At 52.2% G+C, this 18,232-nt stretch overlaps 1 protein-coding gene across 5 annotated transcripts in view; it reads right to left on the reverse strand.

Annotated features, from left to right (window-relative positions):
- RNF220 (ring finger protein 220) overlaps positions 1-18,232 on the reverse strand; it is a 254,906-nt gene that overhangs the window by 24,754 nt on the left and 211,920 nt on the right. For all 5 annotated transcript variants that reach the window (XM_023221416.1, XM_031934182.1, XM_023221417.2 and 2 more), the window contains exons 3-5: positions 12,575-12,707; positions 4,153-4,198; positions 536-637 (exon numbers count right to left, since the gene is read on the reverse strand). In XM_023221416.1, the coding sequence (XP_023077184.1) occupies positions 536-637; positions 4,153-4,198; positions 12,575-12,707 (281 nt within the window). The remainder of the gene's footprint in view (positions 1-535; positions 638-4,152; positions 4,199-12,574; positions 12,708-18,232) is intronic.

The following is an 18,232-nucleotide window of genomic DNA, read 5'->3' on the forward strand; positions in this document are numbered from 1 at the left end:
TCTGGAGTAGCCGGGATTATAGGCGCCTGCCACCATGCCTGGCTGATTTTTGTATTTTTAGTAGAGACGGGGTTTCACCACGTTGGCTAGGATGGTCTCGAACTGCTGACCTCGTGATCTGCCTGCCTTGGACTCCCAAAGTGCTGAGATTACAGGCCTGAGCCACTGCGCCCAGCCAGTATCATGCTTTTGAAGTCTGAAATCTTCAGGTGATTCTGGGCTGTGTATCTGGGTCTCTTATGAAACCAAACCCCATAGGATACTTCCTGATGGATAGAATGATTCAGAGGTGCTCAGAGCCCATGGAGCCCACATAACCTTGGCATCTCTCCCTAAAATCCATCTATTTAAGGCCTATTCCCTGACACCTATGCCTCCTGGGTTCATTTAGGGGCACTGGACACAGAGGGAACCAAACCCAGTTCAGGCCTCTCCTGTGGCCTGTGGAGGAGAGGAGGAGTTAGCACCAGGTAGGCTCTTGAAACCTTCCCCCAGGTGAGCTTGCTTCTCATGGCCACCCACCACCCCTCCTCACCTGGTATCTGTCTGAGTGGTGGAGGTCATCGGTGGCAGATGAGTGGGGTGATGCCGTTGGAGACTCTCCTTCCCTCTTGATGGAAGCAGACAACAGGAGGGACTGGAAGAAGAAAAAGGACACGTGGCCTCAGGCCGAATGAGACCTACAGTCAGTCTCTAGAGTTCCCAGTCCTGTGGCACTTTTGGGAGCGAGGCAAAGAGAAGGAGGCTGAGGGATAGAAAGACCACTCTCGAGATTCTAAAGGCATGGTGTCAAGTCCTGGGAGTGTAGTTGTGGGAGAGCATGGCTTGGTTTTAGGGATGGGTAGAGACCCCCTGAGGGACCCTGCTTAGGCTAATCTCTGCCCCAGTGGAGCGAGACTCCCAGTCCACTCCCAGTAGACTGAGACTGTATATGTTTTGTTTTCCCTTGGAGAGCAGAGACTCTGGGATCCCCATGAAGGGTTGGGGGTAAAGCCATATACCTGCTACCCTGCCTGCCCTTAATACAGGCTGATGGCAGCCTCACAATAGAGACAGTAAATTAAATAGCATGTGAGTTTCCCACGTGCAGCTAGGGATGTCCACTGGTCCATTTATCCTGGTGCTACGTTGATGACCCTAGCAAAAACCCCAGCAAAACTAATCCCCCCATGTCAATCTTGTATGGCCTCTTCTACATACGCCTGCAGTTTAGATTAATAAACTGTCCGCTTGAAATTGTGTGCAAGCACCACAGTTTGAAATACCACATGGCACATTCTGCCTGAGAGCCAGCTCTTGCCAAGGCCTGTTCAGCTGCAAACGGGGGGCCTAGAGGCCTGAAAGCAATCCATACTTCCTCCCCCTACCTTCTCCAGCCTGTACAGCTCTGAGCCGGAAGCACACAATTCCCTAGGAGTCCTCCCCAGCTTAGAAAAGCACGCCAAATCGCCAGTGACAGCCCAAAGAAAGCAATTTGGGAAAGATGGAGCAGCCATTTATCCTTCATCTCCGCCTGAGCCTTAGGATGTGACCCGCATGCGGTGGCCATGCTGCGCATCCTCAGGCTTGGACTGGAAAGGGCCCTGGAAAGGGAAGGGACAGCTGCTGGTCTGGCAGGGCTCCCTGACTTGCCCATACCCCAGGAGCTGGAGGAGAGAAGAGGCTGGAAAGGGCCTGTGCGGGATTCTCTGTAACGTGGAGCTCCTTCTTCACCCACCCAAGCCCGGTGGGAGGCCTCGTGGGTGACCCAGCCCTCAGCTCAGAGAGGAGGTGCTCTCAGGCAATGTTCTTCTCCTTCTCTGGTCCCAAGGAAGATGCTAAGGAGGGGGAACAGTGTGGGTCACCCCGACCTCCGGCCCATGAAAAAGCTCCTGTTTGTGCGCCTTCGCTTCCTCTCTCTCTCTCCCTCTCTCTAGGTTAGAAGCCCTGAGAGGCCTCGGCGTTACACCTGGGGCAAGCGGAATAAAAAAAGGTCACTGGCGCTTTTTAAACATGGACCAAAAAGCAGTAAAATGTGTTTTGAAAAAAAAATCCCGGCATTAAATCATGACTTTTTGCCTGGCTCTTCGCCTCATTAAAAGTGGCCTTTTGGAAGGTAAAATTATCATTGTAAGCGATAAGATCTTTAAGAAAATAATTCACGGCTTCTTCACCCTTTAATATGATAGCCGCCACCGGCTAATTTTTTTCTTAATGGCAACGAGGCCATCAATCTTGTCTAAGGCCCCCTCGCCCTCTCCTCCTCCTCCCTCCCTCCTTCTCCCTGTCCTTTCAGTCTCTTGTTTGAACCTTCTCTCTCTTGCCTCTTCCACTCATGACCTGCTTCCCTAAAGCCTAGGTCAAGGCAGAGGATAGACCCTGAACTGTTCAGCTTTGGGGGTGTGGGCATATATCTGGAAGTGGGTGAGCAAGTGTCCCTTGTCTCTGTGTCTGATGGTCAGTATGCCTCGGTCTGTGGTTTCAGGACACATGTTTAAGACTTCCTATGTCTGTATTGTGACCTGAGTGTGTGTGGGTCTGCATCTGTGGGGAGCTAGGGACAGAGGTAGATTGTGTCTGCCAGGGGTTTGTCCTTAGAACACAGGCCTCACTGATGTCCAAGTCCCCAACCCTGCCAGCCGTGCTCAGGTGTCAGCTGTCACCTGTGGTGGCCGACTTGGAAGCTTGTCTCTGACTTTCCTGAACCACACCATTAAATGCTGCAGGCTGGGCCACACTCAGTGAGTATAGCTCCCTACCTCTGTGAGTCTGTAGCTGCCTGGCACCTCTAGCCTCCCCTTTCTCTTTGGGGCTTTGGCTCCTTGGCCAAGGCCTACACCCACCCAAGGCTGGGCTAGGCGCTCTGCTCCTCTTCTCCCAGCTTGCTCAGGTGAGCAGTTTTCTAAATGAAGGTACACGATCCATTCCTATACCTTTGAAAGGCTTGCAGGGTATCTGGGCCTACCCCGTGGAGGTGATACTTGTCACTCTGGCTCCTTTCCCAAAACTGCCCTCTTAGAGGTCACCAGTCACTGCCAGACTTCTAAATACAACGGGCCCCTTCTCCAGTCTTTCCCAGTTTGACTGCTGACCGCCTGATACGTTTAGAAACTTTCTTCCTTAGGATCCTGAGATACCACACTCTCCTGTGCCCCTCTTAACTCACTGAGCTTTCCTCCTCTGTCTCCTTCCCTGCTTCCTACACCTTATCTTGACACCAAGTGCAGGAGTCCCCCAGATTCTCACCTTGGTGTTTGCTCTAATCTCTCCAAACACTCTCCTGCACTGATTCCACCCTTCCCAAATCTTCCATAGTCATTCCTCACTCCCTATACAATGGGCTAGGGGTGGCCTCCCATTCTGAATAATTGTGGGAGAAAGGATGCAGCCTTCTACTGAGGAATGGGGAAGGGGATACTCGGTGAGGGAGGGTTTGGTTCTCCCCATGTATCCATCCCCTCAAAACCACCTTTGGGTAAGTAGTACCCACGGTGTCTGTGGCCATCTTTGGGGAGTTCTTGGTATACATTTCATTGTGCTAAGGCTTCTTGGCCCCTCCTTTAAGCCAGATACTTGCTCTTCATTTTCCCTTTCTCCATCTGATGCTTTCAAGTCTTTCTCCCATAGGGTTTGTTCAGAGAGGCAGACTAGTTCCCCAGATGAGTCCAGCCTCTTCCTTGGCTCCTTGTTGCCCTCAGGACAAAGTACACACACACACACACGGACACACGCACACACACACACACACCCGCACACTCATACACCCCTGCGCCCTCATAGTCTGGCATCTAGGGCCCTGCACTATCTTGACCTGCATGTCTTTATCTTTCTTCATCTGCTATAGCTCACTTTCTTCCTTTGAGTCTTCCCACCCTTAGTGTCTGGGTCACCCACATCCCCCAGGCCATTCTTGGCTCTGACCCCTCTCCCGGCTGGAAGAGGAGCAAGTCAGATGAGCACACTCTCCCTCATGCACAGACCACACACACTTACACACACGCGGTGCAGCCCTAGGCCTCAGGATGATGTTCAAGACCTGGAGATTGTTGAGGATATTAGAAAAGCTGGAGATAGTTGAGGATACTAGAAAAGCTCCTTTTTCTCAGGAGGAACCAGTTCTGGGTAGGCCTAGGTTAGTATGGGCAGGAGGAAAACATGTAATTGGCCACCTACCTTGGGGGTGCCTGGAGCCATGGCATCCTTCAGAAGGGAATTCTTGCTGCCAAGAAAGAAGAGAACAGGGTAACCATTCTACCTGCCGCCCAGGGCATGCAACGGTAGAGTAGCAAGAAGACCCCAGAGACAGAGAAGGCATACCCAGCCTAGCCCAGCCCAGCTCAGCCAAGCTCCACCCAGTCCTTCCAACTCCAGTGGCCCAGCCTAGCTCAGCCTCTCTCACGGGCCAAGGGCTAGTGGTGGCCCCTGGGAGGGAGACACAGACACTAGGCATGGTAGACTCCCCAGTGGATCTGAAGAAAGGGACTTTACCTGACTCCTTGTATCAGCCCTGAAGATTCTGCCTGTCCTGGAGACCCCCTTCTCTCCACCCCCTGTCCCTAGCCCGCTCTTAGCTCCTGTGGGATTGGGGTGATGGAGCTGACATGGCTCTTGTCAATTCTCCCTCCAACATGCTGCAAACTGTGTTAGGCCAGGAATGATCTCCCCCTGATTCAATTTGTCAGCCCCAGGCCCTCCGGCATCGGGCGCGGCAGGCAGGCGGGAGCTGGGCCCTGAAATATGGTGGGCGGCTCAGAGCAGGCGGGGGCTGGGGTGGGAGGTGATGGATGGGCTGTGGGGGAGGCGAGGACTGTGTTTAATAACAAAATTGGTATGCAAGGCCACATCCCGTGCTAAGCATGAGTGATCCAGAGCCACAAAGTATTACAAATCCCCGCTAAACAGATGCTGACAATGGAACAAGACGTATCAAATCAGATCCACTTCAGAAACATTAATATCCCTGTTCCTGTCCCTCCCTGCCCGCTGCCCCCACTACGCTCGCCACATCTGTGCTCGCACATTCATGCGCGTGCACTCACACACACATGCTCACAGAAGTGCCAGCTGATGAATGCACGGAGGCAGACGCAGCCCATTCACATAGGGTCCCCGTACAGACACACATATGAGCTATAATGTACAGCACACCCGCAGATATACCCAGAAAGCACAAGAACACACAGACACACATCCAAGGCAGAATGCACGGGGCACATAGAGACTTAACGAATGTAGACATAAGGAACATGCACAGATGAGCTTAGACACCCACAGACATACCGGACATGCCAGCAAAAGCACAGGCAGATTCGGATGCAGCAGTGACTCTCAGTGGGGCACAGGGGAGAAGGGGAAGGGATGTTCGCCTGCCCAGGGGACATCTGGCAATGTCTGGAGACATTTTTGATTGTCAAAACTTGAGCGGAGGGAGGGGAGGTTGCTACTGGCATGTGGTAGGTAGAGGATGTTAAACAGCCTACGGTGTACTGGACAGCCCCTCACAGCAAAGAATTATCTGACCCCAAATGTCAACTGTGCCGAGGTTGAGAAACCCTGGTATAAAGGTGCACACATATATACCCATAGACTTCCTATAATTCTGCCAACAGGCACAGATACAACCAGTCACACCTGGAGACTCAAACACGCATACAGATGCATAGGGCCACAGAGGCATATTCCCAGACACATGTCCATACAGATTCATGGTCCGGCGCGGTGGCTCATGCCTGTAATCCCAGCACTTTGTGAGACCAAGGCTGGTGGATCGCCTGAGGTCAGGAGTTTGAGACCAGCCTGGCCACCATGGTGAAACCCTGTCTCTACTAAAAATACAAAAATCAGCTGCGCGTGGTGGCAGGTGCCTGTAATCCCAGCTACTTGGGACGCTGAGGCAGGACAATTGCTTGAATCCAGGAGGGAGAAGTTGGAGTGAGCCGTTGCGTCACTGTACTCCAGCCTGGGAAACAAGAGTGAGACTTTGTCTCAAAAAAAAAAAAAAAAAAAAAAGGATTTACAACAGCCACACAGATTAGATGAGAGCTGCTCATGTGCACAAGTCCAATAAACACATGCATAGATATGGACACCTGTGTGTACCAACACACACCCAGACGCACATGTACCCACAAATGTAGACACATATGCACACACACACATAACATATGTACATCCCAGTGCAGGGGCCACCAGGCCCAGCAGCAGAGTGAAGCCAAGGTCTGAGTGTAAAAACATAGCTGTCAGCCAGTCTAATCACACAGTGGGGGCATCACAGACTAGGAAGGCCAGCTACAATAGGTTCCATTCAATTATGTTTTGCTCATAAATGGTTCATGCCAGCCCTGATGTAGGCACTGGGGATTCAAGGAGGACACGGAACTGCTGTTGAGAAACAACTAGTTTTTGAGTCTATGGCTTTTATCATTCGTTCACTCCTTCATTCACTCAGTAAACAAATACTACCATCACCATTTCTGGTATGGAAATGGGGCATCTACTGTACAACATCATGCTTGCTCTGCCCTGGCCTAGGATATGAATGTTATCTCCAGCTGGATCAGGTGACAGCAGAAAAGGAAGGAATGAACAATGATTGTGCACCCACTGTATGTGACAGGTGCAGGCCTTAATATATGTTATCTCATTGAAACTTCACAAAATCTCTACAAAGTTGACTACCAGGTCAAATGACATTTATATGGTCACACAGTCCATGGAGGGTTTGGGATTTGAGGTGGTGTCTGGCCAAGCTCACAATGCTGGCCTTTAAATATCCATGCTACCTACATGAAGACACCCAGGGCTTAGAATAGAGAGCAGAATCCAGTTATTTTTCTTTGCTTGCTGTGTGACTTTGGGGAGGGAACTGCTGACTCTGGGCTTCAGTTTGCTCTGCTGGTGAACAGAAACAGGGACATTCAGGGTCAGAATGTCCAGCCTGTCACTTGGTGATCCACTCCTCTGGATCTTTTCCTAGCAACACTCTTTGCTGTCCCTTGCATTGGATTGGTACTACCTGAGGCTCCTTGCCTCTCTCTGAGCAAGGGACCCCCCCCTCCCTATCTTCCCTCCAACAACCTGATTACCTCCCAGTGTGCTTGGCCCCCCAGAGGCTGAGCAGTCTGCTGAAGGGCCTGCCTCATAGAAGAGAGGTCTGAGGCCAGCAGCTGTAGGCAGCCTGGCTCCCGCCCAGCCCATCAGCTCTGCCTTCGTCCCTCCCTATTTCCACAGCCCGCCCCCAACGATTTCCTCCCTTGCTCAGTCACTCGCTGCCTAGTGATCCATGGGTTTTAAATTATAACTGGGACCCAGGAAACGCGTTCCTAAGTACAATATTCATGGGCTGGGCTGACACTTTTAATTAAGGTGATTTACACTGAATTATCCTTGGAAATAAAGAAATGGTGTGCTGCCCGGGAATAAACCATCATCACCAGCCGCCTTTGTAAGTTACACTTCGTTTTAATCTATTTGGGGAATTGTTTATCTAGTTCATTACCCAACCAAACACCGAGGCCGGCCTTAAATAAGGCTTAAGTGAGGGTGGGGGCACTGCCATCTCCACACCCCGCCTCTCCTCTAGAGGCACCCAGCCTCCCTCTGGCTTCTTTCAGGCCTTTTAAAGTGCTGGCCAGAGAGCTGGTTTCCCAGTCCAGAGGCCACATCTTGAGTGGCTCCAGAAATCTCCCAGAGAATATCTCTAAGTTCAGGCCCCACCAAGCCAAGCCCCACTTTCGTGCAATCTCTCCATGCCCAAGGCTCCTTCATCTCTCTGGGTGGAAACTCCTGCCTGAGGGCCACTGGGAAGTCTGGGGGCCAACTCCTTCCTCCGCCCCCACCCTTCAACCTCTAGCCCCCATCTGTCTATGTCCCTGCCTGTCTCTCCACACATCCAGTCCCTCCCCCATCACCATCCCAGAGACATCTTAGGCTGAGCTTGCCCAACGTCCCTTCCTTCCCTCAGACACTTGCTTCTCTGCTACCATCACTCTCCCAATCATCCAAGTTAGAAAGCTTCCTCCCAGTAAGCACCCCAACTAAGTCCTGTGGCTTCTTCCTCCACCCGGTCTCTCGTCATTCCCTCTTCTGCATCCCCACTGCCACTGCCACTGTCCTGGGTCAGCCTCACCAACTTTCCCCTGCACCCCAGCCAACCTCCTCCCTTGCCTCCTGCTTCTACCCCCAATCCACACTCCACACTGGCGTCACAACCATGCCCCTCCCACTTGTCTCTCTCTGACCGAGCTTCACCCTGGCTCCTGAATGTTCGGCTTACTCTCCACCCCATCAAGGACGTCCTCCAGCATCGAAGGCCCTCCACAATCTGTTCTCCATCTAACTTCGCCCTCCTTGTTCTACCTGGCCAAGTTCTGAGGTCTAATGGAGCCCCTGTGAAGGGGCTGAGAAGGGGAAAGACAAAGGATCGGGTGACGGAGAGAGTGTTGGCACAGCCTCTGATCTCAAATGGAAAAGTGTTTGGAAAAGTGTGAGGGCTTTGCCAAAGGAAGTTCTGACTACTCTTTCTGTAAGTGTCTGTGCGCCCATGTACCTATGGGAATGACATCCATGGGACAAGACTTCTTTCAGGGTGTGTGTGTGGGCACATCTCTGTGTTGGAATGGGTGTGTGTGTGCACCTGCGTGTCCTGTATATGTTTGTGCCTGTGTCTGAAGCACAGCCAGCCCTGGCTCTGGAGCTGGAAGGTCCCTGCTTCTAGAACTCTGTGAGCCCATGAGTGTGTCTGAAATAGCAGCCTGCTCCTAGTGGGGTGTGCTTTGTGTTGTTGGGCAAAGGGAGGCAGGAGGCAGAACACCAGGCCAGTCTGAGGAGCCCCTTAGGAAGCAGTCAAGTGGAGGGGGAACATGTCCAGGTTGATGGAGGGTACCTGGCGGCAGCATCCACAGACTCAGGAGCTGGCTAAGCTGAGGAAGGCCAGGGAGGGCAAAGGAGGCAATGGAGGCAAAAGCAGGGTAGGAGAGGAAAGGGGACAGTTGGAGGCGAGAAGAGGGAGGAGCCAGCAGGGGAAAGAAGGGCTGGGGCAGAGAGGAGAGGGGAGGGGAGGAGGGAGAGCTGGGGAGGGGGCCTCCAACCATGTGCCTTTGGTGGATGGGGCTGCCCTCATGCGGGCTCTGCCAGGACCCTGGAAGTGAGGCACACACAGACTCTGCCCTCCTGCGGGCCTCAGTTTCCCCATCTGTGAAATGGCTGGTTTCAGGCCCCTCTGCTCGGGGAGCTGATGGTGGGGAGTGGAGAGGGGTCTCAGGAACCCGTATGTCATCTTTTCCCAACCTCCTCTGCTGTCTTGGCTTCCCTAGAGCGGGCAGGGGCGGGGCAAGGGCAGCCAAGGCTGGGGCCCTCCCCGCGCTCCCCGCTGCGCGGCCGTCAGCCTGGAGGGAGCTGACACGCTCCTTGGGAATTTATCACGCACCCAATTACAATGTTAATTGGCAAGTTCCTGAAATCAATTAATTCGCAAATTTTTTCCAATTAAAAATCCAGATAAATCACGAGGGCGGCGGCGGGCCGGTCCAGCCCGCAGTCCGGTGGGCGCAGCGGCCGCAGGGAGGGAGGGTGAGAGAAGCGAGGGGAGGGGGCGCGGGCGCGGCTGCCCTTGAACGCCTTTGCCGGCCGGTCCGACTGTCAGCGCGTCGGGCGCGGCGGGGCCGAGACAGATAAAACCATCGACCCGTCGCCGCCAGCGCTTCGGCTTTATCGATCCGACGGGAATTTCACTTGCTGTGCAGATCCCGCTGTCCGGCTGTCAGACACCCGGTTGGAGGGGGGCGCGTGCCGGGGGCGCAGGGCGTGCACAGACGGAGGGGGCATGGGCGTAGGGGTGCTGGGCTGGGCCGCGACGTGAGGCGTACAGATGCGGGGACGCAAGACAGAGCCGCGAGAAGCATGGAGCTCGGGGTCGGGAAATGGACACAGGGATGCTCCGGGAGGATGTGGGGCATGAGGGGGTTGTGCAGGGTCGTGGGTGGGTGTGTGGAACAAGGAAGGCTGTTGGCAGAAGTGCATGCCCCGGACATTGCAGGTGTGGAGCACCTAGGACTGCGCTGTAATGTGGACCTCACCGAGGAGGCAGACAGAGAGCTGGGGGCCCCCATTCTCCAGGCCCTTAGGGGGCACACTGCTTTTACAAGGCTGGGCAGGCTCCTCTATCCTCTGCTTCTATTTTCTGACCCTGTTAGGAGAAGTCCTCCTCTGGGAGCAAATTACACAGGACCCCTCCTGGACAGTCAAAATAGGGAACTCAACTGCAGAAGGATCTTTTTTTCCCCGACTTTCAGCCACTGGCAGGCCAATCCTAGGTGTGTGTGGGAAGTGGTGGGGATGGGAGTGATTCAGAGCATGGGTACTGAAGTCAGATTATTTAGGTTTGAATCTTATCTTCATCACTTACTAGCTGTGCTTAAAGATGTCACTTAACTCCTCTGCACCTCAGTTTCTTCCTCTGTAAAATGGGAGCAATTATTATCACCTACTTCAGAGGGTTGTTGTGAAGATTAAATAAATTAATGCAATGTAAAATACTCGGCACATAGTGAGTGTTCAACAAGGATTATTATTATTATCACTAGTATAGTCTTCTATGCCCATGGATTCTTGGATACTCCTCCCTTCAAGGGATAGAGCTTCTAGAGCTTAATTCTTCTCCCTTGAGAATGAGCTGGACTTGACGACTTGCTCCTAGTGAATAGAATAGAATAGAATAGAATAGAATAGAATAGAATAGAATAGAAGCAACACTGTGTGACTTCCCGGACTATATTATAAGAAGCACTGTGGCATCCTCCTTAGTGCATGCTCTGTGGAAAGTCAGCTGCCATGTCATAGGGAAATTCAAGCTGTCCTATGGAGAGACCCACATGTGGGGGAACTGAGGCCTCCTGCCAACAGCCATGTGAATGAGCATCTTGGAAGCAGATCCTGCAGTCCCAGTCAGATCTTCAGATGACTGTTGCCTTGGTTCACATCTTGACTGCAGCTTCATGAGAGATTCCCAGCCAGTAGCCACTACTACCCACAACCATCCAGCTAAGCTGTTCCTGAATTGATGACCACAGAAACTGAGATAATAAATGTGTGTTGTTTTAGCCGCTAGGTTTTAGGATAATTTGTAGCACAGAGATAGATGACTAAATATTTCTTCCTTCAAAATTCAGCTCAGGCCTCACCTTCCTGAGGAAACCTTCTGTGCTCTGTGCTGGGTTTGGTGCCTCCTTGACACCCCCCAGCTCCAGTTCTTCCCGTAGAGCAGTCTCCATCCCTCCAGGTTTGTACTTCCCGACCCTCCCAACCCTCATACTACGAACTTTCAAGGTCAGAGACCATTCTGATTCACTATGGGATCCCCTGCACCCTGCGTGGGGATTCGGTGAGAAGGTAGAAGGAAGGAGGATCAGTCAAGTCTGATGACTTAAACTGAATAAGGGTTGGACTAGGAGGAGCAGGGCAGACTGTCCCTCAGTAGTAGATTATATTGTCCAAAGATGGCTGCAACCATATCTTCCATCCCACATATGTTTCTACAATGTGACCTTGCCAGTCCTCCCATCAAAAGGGGGGTGGTGTGTCCCCTCCCCTTGAATTCTGGGTGGTCTAATACTGCCTTGATAAATAGAATACAATGGAAGTGAGACTCAGCGACTTTCAGGCTACGTTATAAAAAGTGATCCAGCTTCCATCTCATTGGCTGGAACATTTGCTTCTGGAGCCCAAAGCTGCCATGCAAGAATTCCAACCATCCTGAGGTTGGCAAGCTATGAGGAAGCCCAGGCCACATGGAGAAGCCCTATGTAGGTGCTTTGATTCCAGCCTCAGCTGAGGTCCCAGCTGATAGCCAGCGTCAACCCCCAGACATGGGAGGGAAGCAGCCTCCACATGACCCAGCTCCCAGCCACCCAGTCTTCCCAGCTAAGGCCCCAGACATCACGGAGCAGACATCAGCCATCTCCTCTGTGCCCTGTCTGAATTCCTGACCTCACAGATTCCACGAGCACAATGAAATGGTTGCTTTAAACTGCTAAGATTTTAGGTAATTTGTCACACCTCTCCTCTACTCTTTTTGATAACCTGGCTCCTCCACCAGGCCTTGAGGAGGGACAAGGGAGGGAGGCTGGGGGTGAGGTGGGGTGGGACAGTGGGGGACACATCTGAGCACATTCTGAAGATTGTCATCTTTCAGACACTGAGATTCATAGAGAAGGTAGTGCCCACTCCCCTGGAGGGACTAGGCTGTACTTCTGAGGGGCCTGCCAGGCCTAGGACCTGCTTCTTTTATTCTGCTGTGAGGCTCAACATGGCAGTGCTGGGCCTGTGGCAGTGGCTCACCCCTGTCTAGCTCCTCTCATGTTTTCCTTTGAGGCTGGGGACTGCAGGGTCACTCTCCTCACATCTCCAAAAATAGAGCAAGAAGAGGAAAGTGGCTTCATTCAGCGGAAAGATCTGAGGATTGAAACAGAGTTGTAGAGAAGGGTGGCAGGGTCCTGTCTTCTCCCGAGGGGCTGGGGTATGGGCCAGGCGGCTGCTCCTGGGATTCGGGGGCCAGAACCCTGCCTCCAGCAGGCAGGCTCCCTGGCAGGTGGCTTACCTCGAGGGCAGTTGAGCTAGCTGCTCCAGTTCCTGCTCCATATGCTCCTGCAGCTCACTGGGCCTCAGCAGGACCTGGCAGATGGGGCAAATTGGGGCCTGGCTGTCGAACAAAGCTGCTGCTTTCTTCTTACCTGGTGAGGGGAGAAGAACAGACAGACACGTAAGCTGGGCTAGTCCAGGAGGCAGACCCAGCATCTCAGTCCTGAAACCTGAGCCTGCTGCTGCCTTCTAGGGCTTCTTGGCCTAGAGGAGGGGCCTAAGGGTTTCAGAACCCACAAGCACCCCTCCTCCTTGCAGCTCCAGAGGCTGTGCCCATGAATGGTACCTCCTCAGCCAGCCACCCCTCTCAGAAATCTATTAGGGCACATCCCCCATGGGATGTCTATTTTTTTTCTTTTTTAAATTAATTAATTAATTTTAGAGACAGAGTATTGGTCTATTGCCCAGGCTGAAGTGCAGTGGTGTGATCTTGGCTCACTGCAACCTCTGCCTCCTGGGTTCAAGTGATTCTTCTGCCTCAGACTCTTGAGTAGTTGGGATTACAGGCGTGTGCCATCATGCTTGGCTAATTTTTGTATTTTTTGTAGAGATGGGGTTTCATCTGGTTGGTAAGCCTGGTCTCAAACTCCTGGCCTCAAGTGATCTGCCAGCCTTGGTCTCCCAAAGTGCCGGGATTACTGTGCCTGGCCTTATTATTATTATTATTTTTAATAGAGATGGGTGTCACTATTTTGGCCAGGCTGATCTCGAATCCTGGCCTCAAGTGATCCTCTCATCTTGGCCTCCCAAAGTGCTAGGATTACAGGCATGAGCCACTGCTCCTGGCTGGTTGGGATGTTTAAACGCCTCTCTTGCCACTCATGGGGACATGCAATGCTCTGTAGCCTCTGCTTACAGGCGTGAGGATGGGGAGCCCTATTAATCTAGAAACATCCCTGCATATCCATGGATGCTCTGACTGCACAAAGGACTTTAGTTTGAGCCCAGATCTTCCTTCCTTCTTCTTCCCACCAGTTCCTGGAGGGGTCAAAATCAGCTTTCGGATAGATGAAGGCCATGCCAGTGATGAGCAAGATAGTTGCCTAAGTAGGGTTGCCAGATTCCACACAGGATGCCCAGTTGAATTTGAATTTCAGATAATGAATTTTTTTTAGTATAAGTATGTCCCAAGTATTACATGGGACATACTTATTCTAAAAGTTATTTATCATTTTTCTAGAATTCAAATTTACCTGGATGTCCCATGTTTTTATATGTTAAATCTAGCAACCTTGTACTTGAGGAAGCCGCAAGTTCAGGCTGAGCACAAAACCCACCTCCCTTTGACACCAGACTGAGGATGATTACGGCTCCCCTGGATGCCCAGAGAAGAGTCATCTGAGGGCTCAAAGGAAGAAGGAATTCATTTTGGGTGTGTGTTTTGAGGCCTGGAAAAAAGAGAAGGCTTAACCAAAGAAGTGAAATTTAAGCTGTACCTTAGAAATTTATCAGGCAAATGAATGAGTTAGTGAATAAGTTGTGAGTTCCTTGGGGGACAGACCATTTCTTATCTATCTTTATATTTATAGACAATTTATATCAGGCCTGGCATAGCCTAGATGCTCCACGATGAAGCAAGAGAGAGAAAAAGAGAAAAGGGAAGAAGAAAGGTGGGAACGAAGAACAGACTGTCCTAGAAGCCAGATAACCTTTGCAGGGCTGGGACAGCAGCTCCAGCCATCCAGGAGGCTCCAGTCTGTGTGGCAAGGTCTCTGAGGAGGGGAGGAAGTCCTGCTGATCAGGTGGCTGTGTCTTGGATGCTCAGGGGACAGCTGGAGGGAAGCTCTGAGTAACAGCAGCAGATGTGGCCCAGGTGTGGGATGTGGGAGATGAGGCGTCCAGTCTCAGCTCTGCTCCTACCTTCAGTTAGCCAGAGAATCTCACAGGTGAACAAGACCCTAGACATTCTCCGGGCCATTATCTTTACTTTACAGCTAGGGCAACTGAGGCTCAGAATGGGACACAGACCTTTGTACTCAGCTTTTGATCTCATTACTTTCTTCACTCAGCAAGCATGTAACAATTATTCTGTTGGGTATTATTCTAGGAGAAACTGGAGCTCAGAGATAAATATAATGCATCCTTGGCCTTGAGGAGAACACAAATTAGTAGGAAAGGCAAAAAGAGAGCCCATGACTGCAGTCAGTGCTGGCGAGAACTATGAGGAGGACATGAAGGATTCGTGGGAGGGTGGGAAGGGGCCAGCAAAGTTGGCAGGATCTGTGGGTGAGGTGACGCTCAGCAGGAGGCACAAGGAGTGAGTTAGGGAGTTGACAGGTTGTTGGAACAGATAATTGAGGCAGGGGCTGGGGTCTGAAGGGGGCAATGGTAAGAGAGGAAAATGGAGAAAGAGGTGGATCGCAGACATGGGGTCTGAGCTGAGCTGGAAATACCAGGGGTTCAGCCCCCATTAGCCTGGTATACCAAGTCTGGCTCTTAGGGGTTCCTGGAGCCCAGATGTCTCACTCCAGGCCTGGGGACCAGGTGTCAGCATTCCCACATACCTGTACTCAGTTCATCTGCTTTGCTGCCACAGGGACATTCTACTTTTCTGAGCTTGGCCTCAGTTTTCCTATCAGGACAACAGGCCCTCTTTCTGCCTCCAAGCTTCAGGAATAGCATTGGCAGGGATCAGCAGAGTCCTCTGCCCTCCATCCCACCCCCATTTTCTCAGGGGTTAGAGTGGCAGGTGTCAGCATGGCCATGGGCCCCCTGTGTCCCCTCCCCCGCTGTGTTCTCTATAATTTTATATTGAGACCTGTGGTCATGACGTGGGTTTTACTGCACTAACGACATGGCCTGCCCAGGTTTAATGACAAAATCCATACTCTGGCCCTGGGCCTGCTCCTCGTTTGCATAATTCCCAGAATACAGCTCCCTGAAGCTTTTGACCTGGGCCATTACAGTGGCCATAAAACGGGCCATAAAACCGCTGGGGATGGCCAAGAGGAGGGGGCTGTGGTCTTGCTGGGGTGGAAATGAAGCCCTCAACCCCATACTCTTCCTACGCTTGGGAGGAAGCAGCCTTTGGCTCTTCTTTTCCGCAGCTCCCAGAATCTGGAAGTCCATTTCAGGATGGCGAGGCCCCTGGAATCCTTAGTCCAGCTGCCCATCGGATGCGGGAATCCCTTCTCCAATACTACTGGCAGCACCACAGGTGGGCAGACCAAGCCCACCAGAGGCAGGCTGTCAGCAGGTGTCCTCTCGAGTGTTCCTCTCTCCAGCTCATGACACCCCCAACCCCCAAAAGCCAGCCAAACCCTTTTGCCACAGGTAGGTCTAGGTCACATAGGCCTCGGTTGAATCCTGTCCCACCTCAGGAGGCCTTGCTCCCTCAGGAGGTCAGGAGCCGGGCTGAGCAGCATAGTGGGGAGATGCGGGAAGCACAGGGGGATGGGGATGGGGACAGGGACTGGGATGGGCTGTCAGTGCTAAAGATGATGAATGGGGGAGGTGACGCGGGAGGCCCAGTGTTATCGGCAGAGGATGGCGGGTGCGGGCGCTCGCCGTTCCTGCTAATCCCCGGGGCGCTGCCTCAGCCCTTGCACTGATAACGAGGAAATGGGACTGACAACAATTTTTAGCTGAGAGATTCTTCACCAAAATGCCAGGCGGCCGGAAGTCTGACAGCGCCTGATTGAGTGTGTGAGTGCGTGGGGGGAATGCCCGCAGCCCCCTCCCTCCCATGCAAAGATGGATCGCTCATTCCGCCTCCCGTCCACATTCATTACCGCACCTCCCTCCCCACCGCCCCAGCCACCTGCCACCTTCACTTCTCTGCTTGCCGCAGGTATCCCCGCAAGCAGGAGGAGGGCAGGGAGGGGAGGGGCGCTGACCCCATCCTCAGCCTTACACAGGGCAACTCCAGCTCCAAGAGCGGAGAGGCGACTCTGTAGAGGCAGGGGCTGGGAGTCAGGGGAATCAGGTCCCAGCCTGGAGGCGCCCTAAGTTGTATGACCTCCAGAGAGTCCCTTGTCCTTGCTGAACTGCTAGAACACCTTTCCTGCTGGACAACAGTGAGGCTCCAACAGGGAGTGACTGATGGTAAGCTGCAAAGGACAGGCCTGTGAGGAGGAGAGGAGAGGTCATGCCAAGGCAGCCCTCTTCCTAGCTTGGACCAGGCTCCAGCCGGCCTAGCCCTCTCACCTCAAAACAAGGCCTCAGATACCTGGGGTCCTAGATCAGCCCTCTGCTGCCCCCCTCTGTTGGGAATGGTTGACCGTTGGGAACAGGCAACTCAAGGGCAGGCACAGCCTGCTCCTTCCCGGCCATCTTCCACAGCGAAGCCTGGTGAAGAATTGGACATATAGCGGCCAGGGGTCTTGTTCAAAGGGAAAGCCCTCCCCTCCTTGACCACTCACCCACATCTGGCCTTGCAGTTCCCCACCGCGTGACTGCCTCTCTGGCTTGGCCTGTTTGGTTTTGCCCAGTTCTGCTGCATGAGAGTTCCATCCTCACCTCTCTGCTTGTCCAAGCAACAAATCCCATCTCTATTATCTTTTCTCTACAGACCACAAAAAGCATGGCTTGACTGCCTGGTGTCTGACAGGGATGAGGAGGGTTGAAATGAGGGTGAGGGTGACTGTAATGACAGATGGCCATGGAGGCTGGGGCTTTTAAGAGTATGTGTGTGGGTATATGTGTGTGTTTATCTGTACACATGTGTGTCCTACCCCTACCTCTTCAATGGAAGGGCTTCCATTTCCTAGTGACCAAGAAACAGGAACTTCAAGCAGAATTCAACAGAGCTGCCTCTTGCTAGCTGTGTGACCTTGGGCAAATCACTTAATGTTATTGAGCTTCATTTCTCCTTATATGAAATGGGGAGAATGATATCTAACTCCCAGCAATTCTGTGAAGATCCAGTGAAATCAGGGCTGTGTACAAGGGAGGAGTCATTAGTGCCTCCAGTAACACACTGGCAAAGTTTGTTGTTTGTGCCAATATCCGCCCCATCCTGACACCTGCCCTGCCTTGCCTGTATCTGGCCTTCTTCCCTTCTATGATCCAGATCTTTTACCATTCAGTAGGTGCCCTGGTCCTAGTTCCTCTGGCCCCCATGGAGTTCCTTCTTCCTATCCATCATTACCCATTTATCTGTTTATTGGTTTATGTGGTGGTGTATCCATCTGTCCATCCAACTATCATCTATCCATTATCTGTCCATTTTTAATAATAACAACTGTCTATCAAGTATCATTATATATTTGGCTGTAGGTCAGTACTACACATACTTTACCTCATTAATCCTTACAGCAGTTCCATGAGGTAGGTGTTACTGTCTCTGTCACACTGATGAGGAAAATGGGGCTCAGAACAATGTGGTGACAGCTACAAAGTTCAGAGCAGGGATTTAAATCCAGGTCTGTCTGAGTCCAGACCTGAGCAATACCCAACTACCTACCTACCTACCTATCCACCCACTCACCTAGCTGATTCAATACGACTCCACAGATGTTTACTGGATGACCACTAGGGGTCGCTATAGCACAGATGCCAGACAACAATGAAGACTGGCATAATCTCTGCCCTCAGGGAGCTTAGGACCTAACTATGGATGGAAACATGAAACAATTGTCCCCAGAGTGGTTTTAGGAAAAGAAAAGTACGTGGGGCC

Source organism: Piliocolobus tephrosceles, chromosome 1 (genome assembly GCF_002776525.5).
Source record: "Piliocolobus tephrosceles isolate RC106 chromosome 1, ASM277652v3, whole genome shotgun sequence".
NCBI classification, from domain to species: Eukaryota; Metazoa; Chordata; class Mammalia; order Primates; family Cercopithecidae; genus Piliocolobus; species Piliocolobus tephrosceles.